The 16,324-nt window shown below is 43.3% G+C and overlaps 3 protein-coding genes across 4 annotated transcripts in view; all 3 read right to left on the bottom strand.

Annotated features, from left to right (window-relative positions):
- The window catches only part of LOC116431686 (homeobox protein Nkx-2.4), a 47,229-nt gene extending 37,379 nt beyond the window's left edge, over nucleotides 1-9,850 (bottom strand). For both annotated transcript variants that reach the window (XR_004235988.2, XM_031987468.2), the window contains exons 1-2: nucleotides 6,754-9,850; nucleotides 1,032-1,336 (exon numbers count right to left, since the gene is read on the bottom strand). Coding sequence is in view for 1 of the 2 variants with exons in the window: in XM_031987468.2 (XP_031843328.1) it covers nucleotides 1,032-1,336; nucleotides 6,754-7,492 (1,044 nt within the window). In the remaining variant the exon portion in view is untranslated. The remainder of the gene's footprint in view (nucleotides 1-1,031; nucleotides 1,337-6,753) is intronic.
- Nucleotides 9,851-11,086: 1,236 nt separating this feature from the next.
- On the bottom strand, nucleotides 11,087-12,199 carry RpS16 (ribosomal protein S16). The gene is made up of 5 exons (XM_031987464.1): nucleotides 12,094-12,199; nucleotides 11,956-12,000; nucleotides 11,746-11,877; nucleotides 11,392-11,506; nucleotides 11,087-11,292 (listed from the first exon to the last, which is right to left on the bottom strand). Exons 1-5 carry the CDS (start codon nucleotides 12,175-12,177, stop codon nucleotides 11,147-11,149), a joined length of 522 nt encoding a protein of 173 aa, XP_031843324.1. The 5' UTR covers nucleotides 12,178-12,199; the 3' UTR covers nucleotides 11,087-11,146.
- A 1,082-nt stretch (nucleotides 12,200-13,281) lies between these two features.
- LOC116431685 (endochitinase-like) lies at nucleotides 13,282-15,521 on the bottom strand. The gene is made up of 6 exons (XM_076369892.1): nucleotides 15,476-15,521; nucleotides 15,220-15,283; nucleotides 14,389-15,032; nucleotides 13,882-14,156; nucleotides 13,549-13,691; nucleotides 13,282-13,460 (listed from the first exon to the last, which is right to left on the bottom strand). Coding segments are annotated over exons 2-6 (1,128 nt in total). The 5' UTR covers nucleotides 15,476-15,521; the 3' UTR covers nucleotides 13,282-13,458.
- Between the last annotated feature and the right edge of the window lie 803 nt (nucleotides 15,522-16,324).

Here is a 16,324-nt window from a genome sequence, read left to right as displayed (position 1 = left end):
TTAATCCTCGTCATGCACGGCCCGTGTACGAGCGCGCGCGCGATCGCACGTTACTCGGTTGCTTGACTGTGTTAGTGTCTACCGTATCTCGAGCACACCGGTGTTCTTCCTTCGTAGCTGGAACGGTCCACGGCCGATCGGGACGATCAGAGATCGACGGGGATTACCCGGCTGCTACCTTGTAATTAGCTACCCCCTCACTCGATCTTTCATCGTTGGAAATATTAAACGAAGAATTGTAAAACGAGTCGGATCATACGAGAATCTTTTCTCGATTCTTTCAATAGCTTCGGTGCTTGGTAAAATGTAACTTAATTGCGCATTAAGGCCAACGATTGAAATGCAACTTTCATTCGGTTAACATTTGCTACTAGTAATTATTGAATGTGATTCGACGTGATCTTCGCTGCTTTAAGTGGAAATTAGTGGCAGTTAGAGATCGCAAAAACTAATTCCTTACTGAATCGTAGGGTGGAAATTAGAAGTCTCTGATATCAGTGCTCAGATGTGAACCCTGGATTTAAAACCTGTAGGTAACTTACTAGAACTGTTCGAACTAGTAAACCTATTACCTGCGCACTCATTTCAGATCATATATTGTGATTTAAGTAACTTGTATACAAATAACAATTTTCGGTCCCATCTCTACAAGTCTCATTTCACCTTCATGAACACTTAGTCCTTTAACTTCATCACCTAAGGACCCAGTATATGTCAGTGCATAGTTTAGACCCATTTAGATTTTGCAATAGATGCTTTAATCGCATAGAGTAAGTCAGCGGGAGATGGTCTACATTCTGTAAAACTACTATCACATTATAAATATCATTAATATATATTTTTGCTCTGCGCAAAATACAATATACCACTACAAACAATCGAAAACCTAGATATTAGACAATCTAACTGAAATCAGGCCATCTCACCCGGAGTTACCCTATAACAAATGCACGCAAATCGATGATTAGATTTTCTCTAGAAAACGAATCTGCGCGACGCATTTTCTTATTCCGTTTCGAAGAAAAACGTACCTGAGTGGGCGTGAGGTTTATCAGGGAGGCTAGGTGTTCGCGTTCAGGCGCGCTCAGGTATTTCTGCTGCTTGAACCGCCTCTCGAGCTCGTGAACCTGCTGCTGGCTGAACAGAACGCGTCGCTTTCGCCTCTGGGGAAGGTGGGGGAATTGCATCGCGCCGACGCCCATGCCGACACCGACGCCGACGCCGACGCCCATTCCCATGCCCGACGATTTCGTTACGTCGCCCATTGACTGGCCCACCGAACAGCCGGCCATGTTGGTCCCGGCGCCCGCTCCCGCGGCGCTCATTAGCCGCGAGACTGCAAAACATATTTGACAGATCCGAAGAATTAGTACTTTCTTTCTCTCTCTCTCTCTCTCTCTCTCTCTCTCTCTCTCCCTCTCTCTCTCTCTCTCTCTCTCTCTCTCTCCCCCTCTGTATCATTCTTTCTTTTCACGAATATAGGGTAAGTCCGGGGTAGCTTGACCACATTTCCGGAAACTTGTTAAAATTGACCTTATGACTCGGTTACAGTTTTGCAAGGATTGTCGGCGCGAGATTTATAATAGATTGATTCATTTTTTGTAGATGAATTGGATTGCAGAGTCTTCTTGTGGTTCTATTTATTTAACAATGTTAACGGCACCCAATTTCCTATGGTGGTCAGACTATCCTGGATTTACTGTTACAGAGGAATCTGCTTACTATGATCATTTCGGGACACGCGAGTTTTGATAACGATAACCGGCTGATAACGCTAAATGGAAGGCAAGAGATGATCATTACTTAACTCGACTTATTAAAATCGTGCCATTTGTGCAATTCGTATCAAATGTCATTTCCCATAGCAATGCGTATTTGTCTTCATTACGATACGCTTAGGAAACATAAATATAAAGGTTACACAGATTCCCAAAAATTCTCAATCATACATAACGTAATGCAGGATATAAATCATTTTCAACACAAAATTCAAAACCGTGAAAACATACACAAGGTACTAAACTATATAAACAAGAGCCAACTGCAAACAAAAATGGCGTCGTCGTCTATATCTCACTAGACGGTGTAGACTATTTCCGGCGATAAACTTTCGAGTGCGAAGGGTTAATAGTGAAACAGATTCAACGAACCCAGTCGCGAAGAAATCCAGAGGATTCTCTGGTTGCGCGGACAGAAAAAAAAGAGGAAGAGAGAAAGGAAGGATGACGAGAACCTAGAAAAGCGGAATGGCGATCGTGCAGGCAGGCGAGGTGGCAACATCAGCGCGAGGAAAGCGGGAAGAGGGCCTCCGGATTCGAGCTACTGAAACCCCAGACACCGGCATCGGTCCATTCCTTGTCAGTTGGCGAAGGGCTGTCAAGAACGGACGCCGACGGACCCGGACAAAAGGAGCGATTTAGCCTCGCGAGAAACCTGCCGTGTCATCCAGAGCACGGGAGGTCCAACGATGATGTCTCGAATTGTTATTACGACGTCGGTGAGAACGCGGCGCGGCGCGGCCCGCGGGCCCCGTCGAGGAGGACACCACCACTCGAGACACCACTCGGGAGCAAACAGAATTTGTTTACGGGTCGTTCCTCGAGAAATTGATAAGAATCCTGTGGAACGTTTCGGTGGCAGGGACCACCCATAAGGCACTCGAAGAAAAGGGTTTTTAACACTGGAACCACCAACTGAGCCGAAATGGCCAATCCCTAATTTCTTCGTATTGGTTTTAGTTGAGAATAATAAATTAGTTTTTTTTAGAATGTTTTAGTAGGTAGATACTCAAAATAATGCATCTTTGATGGTGTACAATGAGAAAGAGGAATGGAGAACCTTATTCGCTTGAATTGATTTATTGTAAGTTATTGTAACCGCAAGATGACTGTCATGGCCAGTTCTTGTAGTACGTTTTTACGATTACTGAAGCACAGATGCTTCTTTGAGAGTTTGTTAACAGTGGAACTACCAAGTGGTCCGCATTGGTCCATTTCTGAATTTTTCGTTTACAACTACTGAAGTATTTCATGATTAAGAAATTACTAAAGAAATTTGTTTACCAATATGTAAACTAAATCACAAGTCAATCGAAATCTCTGTAACTGGTCCCTTAGAGTGCCTATAGAAAAATTTGATAGTGTGGAATGTGATATTCTTTGCTGAGAATCTAAGTCTAAGGTAAATGGTGATGCTCCAATAATTTCAAGACAATGATTCTTGGTATAGCGGCAGATCTTTGCTAAGAATATCCACAGGTTTCGAGTAAATCGAAGTAGGTTTCAACAATTGCAAGATAATAACTCTCCTATTTTAGGTATTAAAATTCCTGTTAGATGTTTGTTTAGCATACGCATGACTCCGTGGTATTTGACAATTCTCGTAGCTTTGAAGTAGATCAAAGTGTTCAAACAATTCTAGGACAGTGTTGAGCAACAGCAGCTCTCCGCAAAAAATGTTCGCAGCTCTGAAGTGGATGAAAGATGTCTAAATAAATCTAGGACAGTCGAGCGGTAGCTCTTTGCTAAAACTATTTGCAGATCTCGGATAGATCAAATTCTGAACAGTCAAACTATCATCAGCCGTTTGCTAATGAAAGCTTGTAGATTCGAGACGAGTCAAAGTTTTTAAATAGTTTCAGGACAATAACTATTGGCTAGCAATACCTCTTTGCTACCAGTGTTTACGGCTGTAGTAGATCTAATTGAATATATGATCAAGAAATGAAAACAAATATTCACCATTCTTTAGAATTTTCATCTCAGAAGATAGCAGAAGATTAAGAGACCATTCGATGCTTCAAATTCCAAGAGTATCATTATCCTATCAAATCAACACTTTCCAACTATCATGAAAGATAGCAGTCTCGGAATTGCTTGCCAACAAATATCTCAATCAACGCACCATATCGGATGACGAGAACTAAAATCCACGAACCACCATGTCCTCTCATCAATGAAATCTATCCTCAGCCAAAGGTTTCGATCCTCCCATCCATGGACCTGGTCCCAGGACAATGGGGGTTGGCGAGAAGACTGACGGGTCCGGTACTTCCACGTAACTTCTGCGGACACGAGGACGAGCCTCTCATTAACGAAATTGACATTCGTAAAAGACGTCTACCTGGCCACCGGCGTTGAAGGAACGATCGTCCAATCCTCGACAACCGGATAATTACACGGTATCGCGAGTGATAGGCGAACTGCATCGTCCCGTTCGTCTTCCGTCTATTTTTCGAAACGATAAACGACCTCTTCTATCTTCGTTTACTACCCTACATCCATCTTCTGAAACGATAAGCGATTCTTTTCTACTATCACCTATCATCTATCTTTCCAAACGTCAGGTCTCTATATATTTTAAAGACTACTTGTATTTTGTATGTTTTTCGCCTTCTGTCTACTTTATGATACACGATCTGTACTTTCACTTCATATTACATCCATTTCTCAAAACAACATACTGTTTACATTTTAGCTTGCTCATACTTTATTTTAACTAATCTATTTACATTTTATTTTATCTTCTGTCCATTTCGCGGAACGACGAACGATCTTTTTCTGTTCCGTTCCGTCTTTGTTCGAACTGTAAAGAAAGATATCGACGAGCGAGTTCGAATTCTCATCGAAAAAGATTCTGCCCCCGGATCCGCGACACCCCATGAAAATTGAATTTCGGTGAAGGTAACGACGGTTGAATACGGTCCAAGTTAAGCTGCCAGCGACGGGGAGGGTTTCGGGCTTATTTGTTTAACTAAAATCTCCGGCAGTGTCCGGTAGCCACGCATCTCCTGAGCTCAGCCGGTCCGGGGGATCGATACGTCTCCTCTCTTCGACGGTGACCGGAGTGGCGCGTGCGGCCGACAGAAAATCCAAGGAAACATACGTACAGTACCGTGCACGGTGTTGACACAAGTCCCAAGGACGAGGGCTCGGTTGGCCAACAATCGTTTTTCGGCAGCCAGGATCCTCTGTAGCCGTGTACGCCTCGACGGTTCTTTCGATTCGCGAATTATGCGAACGACAGATCTTTCTTTCGATCATCGAAAAAAGGAACGTTGAATCGGGAATTTTCGGTTTTATTTTTATTTCTCCCGTTTTTTATTGGAGTCGGGAAGTGGAATAAATTCGTTGTGAGGAGAAGAGGCTTGGGAAGAGGGAATATTAAATGGAGTTTTTAGTAAACATCCGATCTATGGAGATTTCTACGTGACCTCTCGAGAGGACTTAGAAATCGATTGGTTTCGGAGTACGGTTTTAGTGAATGCTTTAGTGAAACCACACATTTTTTAGTTTAATTTGATAATTAGAACAGTTGAGGGTTGAAAGGGGCTTGAAGTAAACTTTTTGGAGTGTATTTTGTTTTACGATCAGGAGAACTAAGGGTTAATATGTCAGTAACTAAAATTGGGGATTGGAGTAATTTATTATCGAATGGGAAGCCTGAGAATTGATGAATGTTGAATTGAACTTTCTGTATCTGTCGATGTTTGCGATCGAAGATTGTTGAAATGAAGTCAGTGAAATATCAGATTGTTCCAAGGAATATACAAAATATGTTTAGAATCTATAGATTAAAAAATCTCAGAACAAAACTGATCACGAATAGATTATCAAACTTGTAATTTCGAATGTTTATGTAAGGGTAGAAGAATATAGAAACACATTTCCATGTGGCGACGGAACAATTCACGAGTTCGGGTCGCGCACCACTGACACGAAAGAACAGGCTGTCGTGGACTTTGAAACACGACTCCGTCACTTCATCGATACCTAAATGGACCTAAGCGACGACTATTCCGCGACTTTGACAACGGGAGACGGATAAAAGGGTGACAGACGTGCTCCGCCGAAGACGAAGGGGATGATCTATCGAGGAGACATGTTTGCTTCGGCATGTCGTCGCGTTACTTTCCCTCGACGCGCGTTTAAACAGGCCTGTCTCTTACTCTGAATGGTTCGAAACACTTACGTGGTAAACTAAGAAATCAGTCATCAAAAAGAACAATTAAAATTCACTTTCTAAATTGAACTGCGAACCGAGTAACATTCTTTTAATATCACGAGTTATTTTATTCTACAATTTTCATTTAGCGTACACTACACGCTACGTGGAGGAGAATCATTCTTCGAAAATCAGATCTTTTATTCATTTTTTCATCCACTGTATAAGGAAACTATACGTCAATAAAGTGGACCTTGGATTCCACTACTTCTAGGGGAGTACCGTAAACCGTCGGATCTGAACAAGTTGTCCTACCGATGAAAACGGATCAATCTTGACACATACTCCATCTTCAACCATAAACCGCTGTGAAGTGAGACGCAGGATTTCATAAATATGTCAGTGCATTGAGATAAGAATCTCAAGAAAGTTCACTGTCTGATAACTAAATTCAGTCCTCCGCAGATGAACTAGAGAGATTTCCCTAGCCTGCAGAGATTCAGTTTCTCCATCCTTATTTTCGTTTTATAGGTAACTTCTCCAACACGTACATACGCAGGCAAACGATGGCAAACATATTTCTTCTGCACCCCACAACACCTATAAGCAACCCTGTCCTCCAAGAGCTAACCAGATAAATATTTTTCAGAGACAGCCAGAAGCTCTCGCCCGTCTCCGCTTCACCCGCTTTACCCGCAACACTAAAAATACCTTCGGAATCTTCGAAGAACATGGAATCCGGCTCTAATCAGCCCGGAGCTCGCATCAGTGCACGAAATCCATAGGAACAAAGAATGTCACAATACTCACTGGCGAACCGTGGGTCGTTGGTGGCCGGCGGTGCCGGCGCGTACCACGGGTGATGGGACCGCATGGGGTCGGTCGCGGTCGCTCCGCCGGCGACCGCGGGTCCCGCGTGGTGATACGGCGACAATTCCGCCGCGCAGTACTGGTACTGCGAGGTGAGTTGCATGGTGGCGTAAGGATTGCCCATGGCGGTCATGCCGGCGCCGGCGGCGCTGCTGCCTCCAGCGGCGGCGTCGTTCGCACCGGAAACCGGTCCGGGTGTGCCGCCGCCGGGCGTCGATCCTCCGTGGAGCGGCGGACTGCCGCTGCTCGCGCTCGAGCTACCGGTGTTGCCACCCACCCGACCGCCGCACGCGTTCCCGTAAGGTGAGACTTGAGGATGCGTAACCACGCCGACGCCGATCGCCAGCTCCAGCTTCCGGTACGACTCGTCGATCGGGGACAGGATGTCGGTGACACTGAACGGTGTCGTGTGAGCGCCGCCGGCCGCTTGTACGTGGGACGAGTGCTGTTTAGGCGACAAGCTCATCGCCAGGTCAATCCCATTCAAATCTGGCAGCAAGCTAGCCTGCTCCAGCTGTGTCTGTTGTTGCTGTTGTTGTTGCTGTTGTTGTTGTTGTTGTTGCTGTTGCTGTTGCTGTTGCTGTTGCTGTTGCTGTTGATGCTGATGGTAACCGGTAGCATTTCCGTTCCCCTGATTTCCGGCGTTGTTCCCGCCACCGCCGCCGCTGCCACCGCTCATCTCGGCGAGGCCAGCGCCGTCGAAATATTTGAAGCTAGCGCTTCGCGGAATCCTGAGGCCGGCGCTAACCGCGAGATAACGACATGATGGGCCTGCCACCACGGATGGACAACCGGGGGGACCACCGCCGGACGTTGCCTCGGAGAGCTCGACGAGCAGCTCGTCTATACCGCTCCTTGCCCCGGCGCCTAGCTCGAACGATTTAATGGTTGCACCTTGGTACGGGAACAGTCTGTCGTTGAACCGTCCTCACGATTCATCTATGGCATCGCGGCGCGCGGGTAGCAGCCGGTGGTTGGATACCGGTGCACCGGTGCCGAAGGATGATGATCGTCGTCGTCTCATGCACGATCACGCTCGTTTACATTCATATGGGCCGGGCACTGCTCGAATCAATTCTACGAGTAACTCCGCACAGTATCCCTTATCGGTCGGGTGTACACCAACCAAGTATAGTCTAGTGAATCGATCGGTGAAACGTATGGAACCGGCCGCGGTTTACGATCAACAGGCTGCGCGACAGATCAACACGCGAAACGCGTCCGTCGTCGCGGCGCCCAAAGGCACGACTGTTGTTGTTGTTGCTGCAGCTGGACGCGTCCAGCGACGACACCGTGCGACCCGCCGCATGTCTCTTTCGCTTGACGGTCACCACCGGGCCAGGGCACCGGGTCGGTCGGTCGGTCGGTCGGCTGGCGAACGAAAAAACACGGTAACGCGACTCGGCCTCGCGATGACAACCTCGACACTGAAATCCACTGGGTAGCTGTGATCCACGGTCAAGGACAACAACCGGCACGGTGAAGAGGCGGACCGGAGGACAGAGGACGGAAGTACCGACAACAACAACGACACCGACACCGACACCGAGTAGAGACAACACACAAAGATGGACGCCGCACGGACAAGAGCTTACCGTCGATCCGGGACACTCGGCGACGCGGTGGTACTCTGCTGCCACTTCTCCTCGCGAACGGTTGATACCGAGGACACGGCAACACAGCCCGAGACACACCGGTACGACACCTGCGTCAACGTCGACAACAACGACGACCACGATGACGACGACGACGACGACGACGACGACGACGACGACGACGACGACGACGACGACGACGACGACGACGACGACGACGACGACGGCGGCGGCGGCGGCGGCGGCGGCGGCGGCGGCGGCGGCGACCACGGCGGCGGCGGTGACGACGACGATGACGATGACGACGGTAACAGAGCAAATGAACACCGCGTACACAACCGAACACCGATAGTAGCAGTTGGCACACACGTGGGTCGAGGATAGTGGCCGGCCAGAGCCGGCCGGCGGCCGACTGGAATCACCCGCGGGGGTCTTCGAGTCCTTGGACTCTGCCGATAGAGAGACGATGGTAGATGTACCACTCTACTACACTGGGTTCGCCTCCACCTTCGTCGAGGATACACTTCTCTCTCCGTGGGAGAGAAGAGAGTGTCTATGGATGGTTGGCTCGGCTGGCTGGCCTCTCTGGCTGCGCTCTCTCCGCGCTGGCTGGATAGATGGATGGATGGATGGATAGATGTTTGGTCGGTCGGTCGGTCGGTTGGCTGGATGGATAGATGGATGGATGGATGGATGGATGGCTGAATGAATGGAGAGAGAAGGAGGACTGTCGGGTACTCTTGGAGAGGTCCTCACGGCCGCTTAGACCCACTCGACCAGCGGTCGCTCGCGCTCGCTCGCTCGGGCTTGGGCCCCACAGCCTCTCGCGGAGAACCCGTACGACGACACGATGAGTGGAGTGCCCACTACGGAGAAGTGCCTGCTACCAAGAGTCGTGATGAGATGTCCCCTTTTGCGTGTGAGAGAACGCCTAGCTTAGAGGGGGCTCGCGGGGCTACGCGCCACAACCCCCTCCGCTCAGGCACCGTCTACCCATAACAATCTGCCATTGGACGAAGCCAGCCAATACCAGACTGGCTGCGCGCTTATTCGCTGCTTGGAGCGCCAGCTCCCTGGTCCATCGGTGGCGCCTCTCGGTCGGAGCCACGACGTCGTTGGCGGAGCACTCGTACCCGATTGGCTGCGTCCGCCTATCCTGCGTCGAAGAGGGAAATCCGACCGCGCGTCTCATGGCCACTGTACCTGGTTCAACCCACCGTTCTCTCTCCACTCCGTGGAATTCTCCCACCAAGCCCGCTCGTAACCCCGTCTCTTTCGGACCGCAAGAGTCTCGCGTATACCGACGTTCATGCCTTTCCTCCGCGTTGACACACGCGCCCTGCCGACCCGCTGCAGTCACCCACGTCTGCCACCACCTACTACCCGACCACCTCTGCCAGACCCCCATCTTAGATCGCAACACGTCAACGTCGACCTCCCGATCGCCGATCTCGCGTTCCTCCCGCGACGCAACGGTGACGCCGGTGACCATGATCTCCCTAGTTTGGGCGCGGGTGGGGACATTGGGACATCGCGCGCGGCACGATTGTTTTTTGTGAGGAACACGGTAAACGGAATTTTTGTATTGTATCAGACATTGGTTGCTCGGCGATCTCGATGGAACTTCGTGGGAAGAATGAGCATCTCGATTGTGACGGCTGAATTTTTTGATATTAGAGGATTTAGGTCAGGATTGAAACACGGTCCCAAATTCTATATGAAATCCTAATATGAAACCTGGTTTTATTCCAGTATGTACTCAACTGCTTTAAGGACAGACGTTGTATTTGTTTCAACCGCAGTTTGCATTTTATTCGGTTCATCGTGTCGTCTAGCCTTTTTCCATGATTACGATTCCATGTAACGGTAATTTGGACTCCGCGAAATCGACGAAGCGAAAGTAATAATTTTTAAAGATGTCATTCCAATAATGTCATTTACAGTCAATGCAGTTTCTACTCGTATATATATATATATATATATATACATAAATGTACACGAGATTTCAATGAAGTTAAGAATTTCTATGCACAGGTAGATGAATCTTGCCGTTTCGCTTCTTACTTGCAGTGCAAATGTTGGCAAGAATTATTTTTACACCTTGAACTTTAAGTTAGTGGCGCCATCCGTACCGAAAATTTCAAACTAGTAAACATGTATTACCGACAAATAAATGGATTGGGGTAGATACGCCATCTAGCATAAACTGAATGAAACTAGTTTAGATTATCTACAAACTTAAAATATGTATGTACCTGTAGGCTGTGCATAGTCGGTGAACGACCTTAATATAACGTGTAATGTATATTAAGTGCACGCTTTAAAATCAATTTAAACATTTAATTAATTATAAAATACTAACCAAAGGTGTACTGTGTAAGATTCAAGTATCCATTGAAGTATTCTTTATAGATATAATTCGTAATTACTAATTGTTATATTCAAATGAACATTGAATTTTTTAATTGGACTTAAATCTGCATTCAACAATTGTGACATATCAGCATAAAACCTTTTGACTACTACTAATTATATACAAGAAACGTAGCATAAAGTACTTAAATACAATTGTTTTTTTATATGTATTGATAGAGGAAATAGATTCAGTTAATATCCTTTAATCAATAAAATTAAATTAAAACAATATGGAGTTTAGTTGAGAGAAATTGCTTTAAAAATCGGTTTTCAAATTTTTTATTCAATAATATGAATAAAGTGTAGTGTGAAATGTACAGAAATTAACGGTAAGATTTCTGGTACCGTGCTCTCGCACCTGGACCACCAAACTTCTTCGGTTCGCATCGCCTTGGATCAGCTACCAAGAGGGTACGGTCATACTGAATAAGAATATCTTTTACTTCCTTTTTACTAGCTTCATCAACATCTAAAACCAAATAATAAGTTGTTAAATACACTTACATTATTGTTAATACTATTAGCATTATTCTAACATATTTATTAGAAATTATTCGGCTATACTTACACTTTTGGTAATATGCAACCAAAGCTTTGGAAATAGCTTGACGGATAGCATAGATTTGTGCAACATGTCCACCGCCATTTACTCTGACCCTGATATCAACTCCAGCAAATTTTTCCTATACGAAAAAAAGTGTCTCGATAACTACAGTTTTGTCTAAAAATATTTTATACATAGAAACGTATAATACAAATTCTCAGTAATCTTTTGTTTATTCAGGAACAATCATATTCGGAATAAAGTAACATCATGGATCAATGTTAAAAAAATTAAGGATTATTCGTATGTAATTGAAAAACAAAATAGTAAGTGGCTTCGAGCTTGACAGGGATAAGCACATTATAAAGCACTACTCACTTTGCCAAGCAGTAAAATGGGTTCCTGTAATTTATACTGAAGAACGCGCGGCTCGACTAATTCCAAAGGACGTCCATTTACGCGGAGGTTCCCACGTCCTCGTTTACAATATGCAACCGCAGTTGCGCTTTTCTGTAAATACAAATGTGTCCGATTAAATAGAAACACGCGCAAACATAACCCTACTTATTACTTGGCAGTTACACTCACTTTGCGTCCGAAGACTTGCACGGACTGGATCGGTTCCTTTTGTTTCTGCAACACGAGCGGTCGTTTATTATTCTCTATTAATATAATTCTTTTGCAAAATAAGAGTCATGCAATTGAGTCGCTGCATGAAAAACTCACCTTCTGCATTTTGGAAAGCACGTCGTGAAAAGGAAGCGGAACGAAGGCGGCGCGATGTTTTCGCAGTAGTACTACGAGAATCATTAGTAGATCCCGAACGACTTCCGCCTAATGGCGGAAAATATGAATTCGTAAAATGTACAATATAATAAAGAGATTAGAATACCAGTAGATATATTTGTACAAACTAAAACTTTGTATAGAATGATTTTAAATACTTATTAATAAAAATTATTAATCTATTTTCATTTGGTTGATTATAACTGTAAAAATTCTTATTAGTACAATTTTTACAAGTAAAAGAAGAAGTTATTTTGACACTAATTTATAATTTTTATGTAGTGTTTACATTCCTTATGATAGTCATACAATGTACAAATGATATGAATATTAGAATAATATTATAACAAAAAAGATAACAATGTGACTCGGGCTACAAGATATTCAAATAACTTGATATAAGGATTGAAACATTTCATTCTTAATCCTTTGCACTCAAGAGATGATTCTCAGTTACTACTTGATTTGATTTGCAAAATTATAAAGTTTTATATATAATATTAAGCTTTATATTATGCATCAATATATGGAATGTTGAAATAAAGTGACTTTTCTTCTTAATTTATATATGTTTTCTCATTAAGTAGTTTTAAAGAACATCGTCTGTATCTCATCTGAAAATATTTAATATTTCTAGTAAAAACCTTTCGAGTGAAAAGGGTTAATAACTTGTAATTTCGACAGTTTTGATTTTCATTTCATTTTACTATGTAATTGCTACCTAAAAATATAACATCGTAATGTGTAACCGAACTCCTTGTATATTTACATAACAGATAATATATCAACACGTGAAGAGTGACGTTACACAGTAATGTACGAACGGTTGCCTTTAGCAAGGTTGAAATTAATGAACTCTAAACCTTGCAATTTCTAATTCTCATGCGGTACTTAGACTCCTTGAAAATATTATGCTATATATATATTATTTTTTAGCATATTCTTATTCAATATTATTACGTTAATAATGCTATTAAATTATATAGATATACCGCAATATTAATTGTATGGAAATTAACCACGAATTTCAATTGATTTACATTCCAAACTTTATAACTTAGTAATTAATATATATTATTTTAATATCTCCGATTAAATAAGTGGGACTTCACAAAAGAAAAAAATATGTTTTATACACATGTATATTCATTTATTCACTTTTTTGGTGTACGAAGTAAATTAACAGGACAACACAAATATAGTTAATGGAGAGCAGTTGTAAATAAATTAGAATTGTAGCCATCTGTGTTTGATTACATCACGCAGGAACGTCACCATCGATCCATCCAGGTGGTCCAATTCGATTTCTGCAAACAGAAATTATTAGCCATATTCTGCCACTAAGTTTCAACTCAATTTAACTTCACATTCGACGTAATGTTTTTTAGTGCTTACAATTACTCAAAATTTCATTGATGGCATGGAAAAGTGGATTCTTTCGGCCGCATCTACCTTGGAAGTCGTCGGTATCGATGCTCCAAATCATCACACCACCGAGTCCGTGGGATTTGACGAATTCAGCCTTTTCTCTGATAGACCTATAAACAAAAGTAAAAGATTTCCAATATGAACATTTAAATATCAATAATTATATTTCTCTGAATCCAATACATATATATTACATGTAATCGTTTTTTATATATTGTATTGTACATATATTTTTTTCATATATTCTATTAACTATACAAATAAAAGTTCAAAATTTCAATATTAGATATGAACACGTACCGGGGATTATCGTAGCTGACCCATTGGTTACCCTTATACGCGTACGGTACACGTTGCTTGTTAGTCCAGACAATGGTCCATCCACCTTCCTTCAAACGTACGCACAGATCATTGTAACCGATGTTGCCGCTATCTATTCCAGGTCCAGTGGTAGGAGCATGAGCACCATGTTCGTTGTTATTTCTTAAAGTAAACGTTATTCCGTAGAATGGCACACCAACGATAATCTTCTCAGCTGGAGCGCCTTGGTCAAGCCAGTATTGGACACTAGCTCTCTGAAACGGACAGAAGTATCTTCAGCAAAATTCATTTGAATCTTCACGTTCTTCCAAAATAACAATTAAATTACCGAAAATTCTCAATATACAGCTACAACGAAATCGATAAAGAATTGGTCCTAACGACCGCAAAGTGAATTTTCAAGACAATATCGTTCCTTTATAAGAGACAAGCTCGTTCTCAAACTGAGATCAGCTTCTATACTAAAAAAAGGTGGTTCATACGTACAATGTTGAGTTGTCGGGTGTAACTATCCTTCGAGTCCCTAACGGACGCGTATAAGGGAGAGTTCATACCGGTGTGACCGTTCTCGTAACCGTTGAAGTCGTAGGTCATGACGTTGATGAAGTCTAACAACTTCGAGATCTTTGGGATCAGATAAGACCTGGAGGCAGAGTCTTCCTCGGCGCCAACGGCGGCGCTCAGGAGATATCCATGACTCGAGAACGCGTCTTTTAGCTCTTTCAGCAAGCGAACGAAGTTCTCCTTGTCGGCCGGGTTACCGCCCAGTTGGTTAGGGTACTCCCAATCAACATCTAGCCCGTCGAGGTTGTGCCTCTGCAGGAACTCGACTGCATGTCTCACGAACGTCTCGCGCACCTCTCTGGTTGCAACCATGTCGGAGAACTTCCTTGATTTCTCGGACGCACCGCCGACAGAGACCATCGCCTTAGAGCCGCGACCCTTCACATGCTGGCTGAAAATCTTAAAATCAGACTCGTCGTCGAGCAGCTTAATGCTACCGTCTTCGTTGATGCCGATGAACGCGTAGATCACGTGCGTGCAGTGATGCGCTGGGATGGAGGTGATTGGATATTTGTCTGTACCATCATTGTACTTTGCCCAGCTCTCATAGTAACAGACGATTTTCTCTGGAATGAATGGTACACGAATGGTAAAAAGGGATTCGAGTGTGTTGAATTTTTATTGTATTGTACCGTTTTCTGAATTATTCAAACTGTTTTACGAATATAATGAACGGTGTAAGTATTGTGTTAAATTCTTCGTCGTTAATTTTCTAGATGCATTTGTTGGGCTTGATGAACTTGGCATACTTACTCTGCGCGTATGCCGAAGTGGCGATAGCCAAGAAGAGGGCAAGAACAACTATCTTCGTATGCATCTGTAAGAATATCATTTTTCTTTCTTATTACTAAAATTTATAGACGCTATAAGTGCAGTTATTAAGTGCGGAAAAATTGAAGATTTCTATGAAAAATGTGGCAAAAGGAATTTTAATGTGGGCGCATGAAAATTTAAAAAGGTTTAGAAAGCAAAAGAACTGTTCAGTATTAAGAATTTTATCAAGACGTACAATGCATCAACTGTTAAACGACACTGAAACTTTTTACTAAATTGCTCGTATTTATATTCTACATTAGGTAGTTTCTTCCCCATTTAAATGTATCAGCACAGTAAATAAAATTAGTGTTACTAAAGCCGTTCTTATCGCGATGCTATTTTGAGCAAATAGAATTACCTAACTAAACAGATGTGAAACTTTGTTTTTCAGAACAACCGCGGGGTGCCAGTATGTGTATTAAAAATTATATATACCTAGCTGATTAATAATCAGGTTATTGCTATTCTCTAAAGTGTCACGCGTCCTAATTTCATAGACAAAGCATTCGTAAGAAAGTATTAAGTTATATTGTCCCTTTCCCAACAGCGATTTGTTATTCATTCGATTAAACGATCTTATATTTCGTTTTACTCAAACAATCAAATGCTCTATTAAAACGATTACATAATATGTACGCTAATATATGTTTCACGCCCCTTCCCGTACACGTATTTTTACAATGTTCGAAAGTACACCTGTCGAAACAGCTGACTTATACTAATGTGAGCAGTAGATTTAATAGTCTTCTAATAATATTTGCACAAGATATTGTACGATTTAAAAATTTCCTTTGAAACCTTCTCTAAACATGGTAAGTTCCTAACACGTAAAAGCGGAGCTGGACTGATGTATGAAGGTCCTATTAAAAAATCAGCACGCAAGACGCAATAAGCATAATATTTATTTTCTTGTAACAGTATAATGAACAAATGACGTGAATATCGTGGGACAAGCGTTTTTCGTATCATGGAAACTATAAGATCAGGAGTGACGAACCGTGCGAAGGCTGCCGCGGTCATTTGCCCGCGTAAAAAAAATAGG

This window comes from Nomia melanderi, chromosome 8 (genome assembly GCF_051020985.1).
Source record: "Nomia melanderi isolate GNS246 chromosome 8, iyNomMela1, whole genome shotgun sequence".
NCBI lineage: Eukaryota > Metazoa > Arthropoda > Insecta > Hymenoptera > Halictidae > Nomia > Nomia melanderi.
The sequence above is the reverse complement of the archived record's forward strand: the minus strand, read 5'-3'. Positions and strand labels throughout refer to the sequence as shown.

What these genes read in the sequence shown, in the direction of transcription:
- RpS16 (XM_031987464.1), bottom strand. Translation starts at nt 12,177, where the DNA reads ATGATTCTCGTAGTACTACTGCGAAAACATCGCGCCGCCTTCGTTCCG. An exon ending in TGCAAGTCTTCGGACGCAAA is followed by an intron (nt 11,878 to 11,955) that starts GTGAGTGTAACT and finishes TTGTATTTACAG; the next exon opens with AAAAGCGCAACTGCGGTTGC. An exon ending in GGTTGCATATTACCAAAAGT is followed by an intron (nt 11,293 to 11,391) that starts GTAAGTATAGCC and finishes ATTTGGTTTTAG; the next exon opens with ATGTTGATGAAGCTAGTAAA.
- LOC116431685 (XM_076369892.1), bottom strand. Translation starts at nt 15,283, where the DNA reads ATGCATACGAAGATAGTTGTTCTTGCCCTCTTCTTGGCTATCGCCACT. An exon ending in CACTTCGGCATACGCGCAGA is followed by an intron (nt 15,033 to 15,219) that starts GTAAGTATGCCA and finishes CATTCATTCCAG; the next exon opens with AGAAAATCGTCTGTTACTAT. An exon ending in ACACCCGACAACTCAACATT is followed by an intron (nt 14,157 to 14,388) that starts GTACGTATGAAC and finishes TGTCCGTTTCAG; the next exon opens with AGAGCTAGTGTCCAATACTG.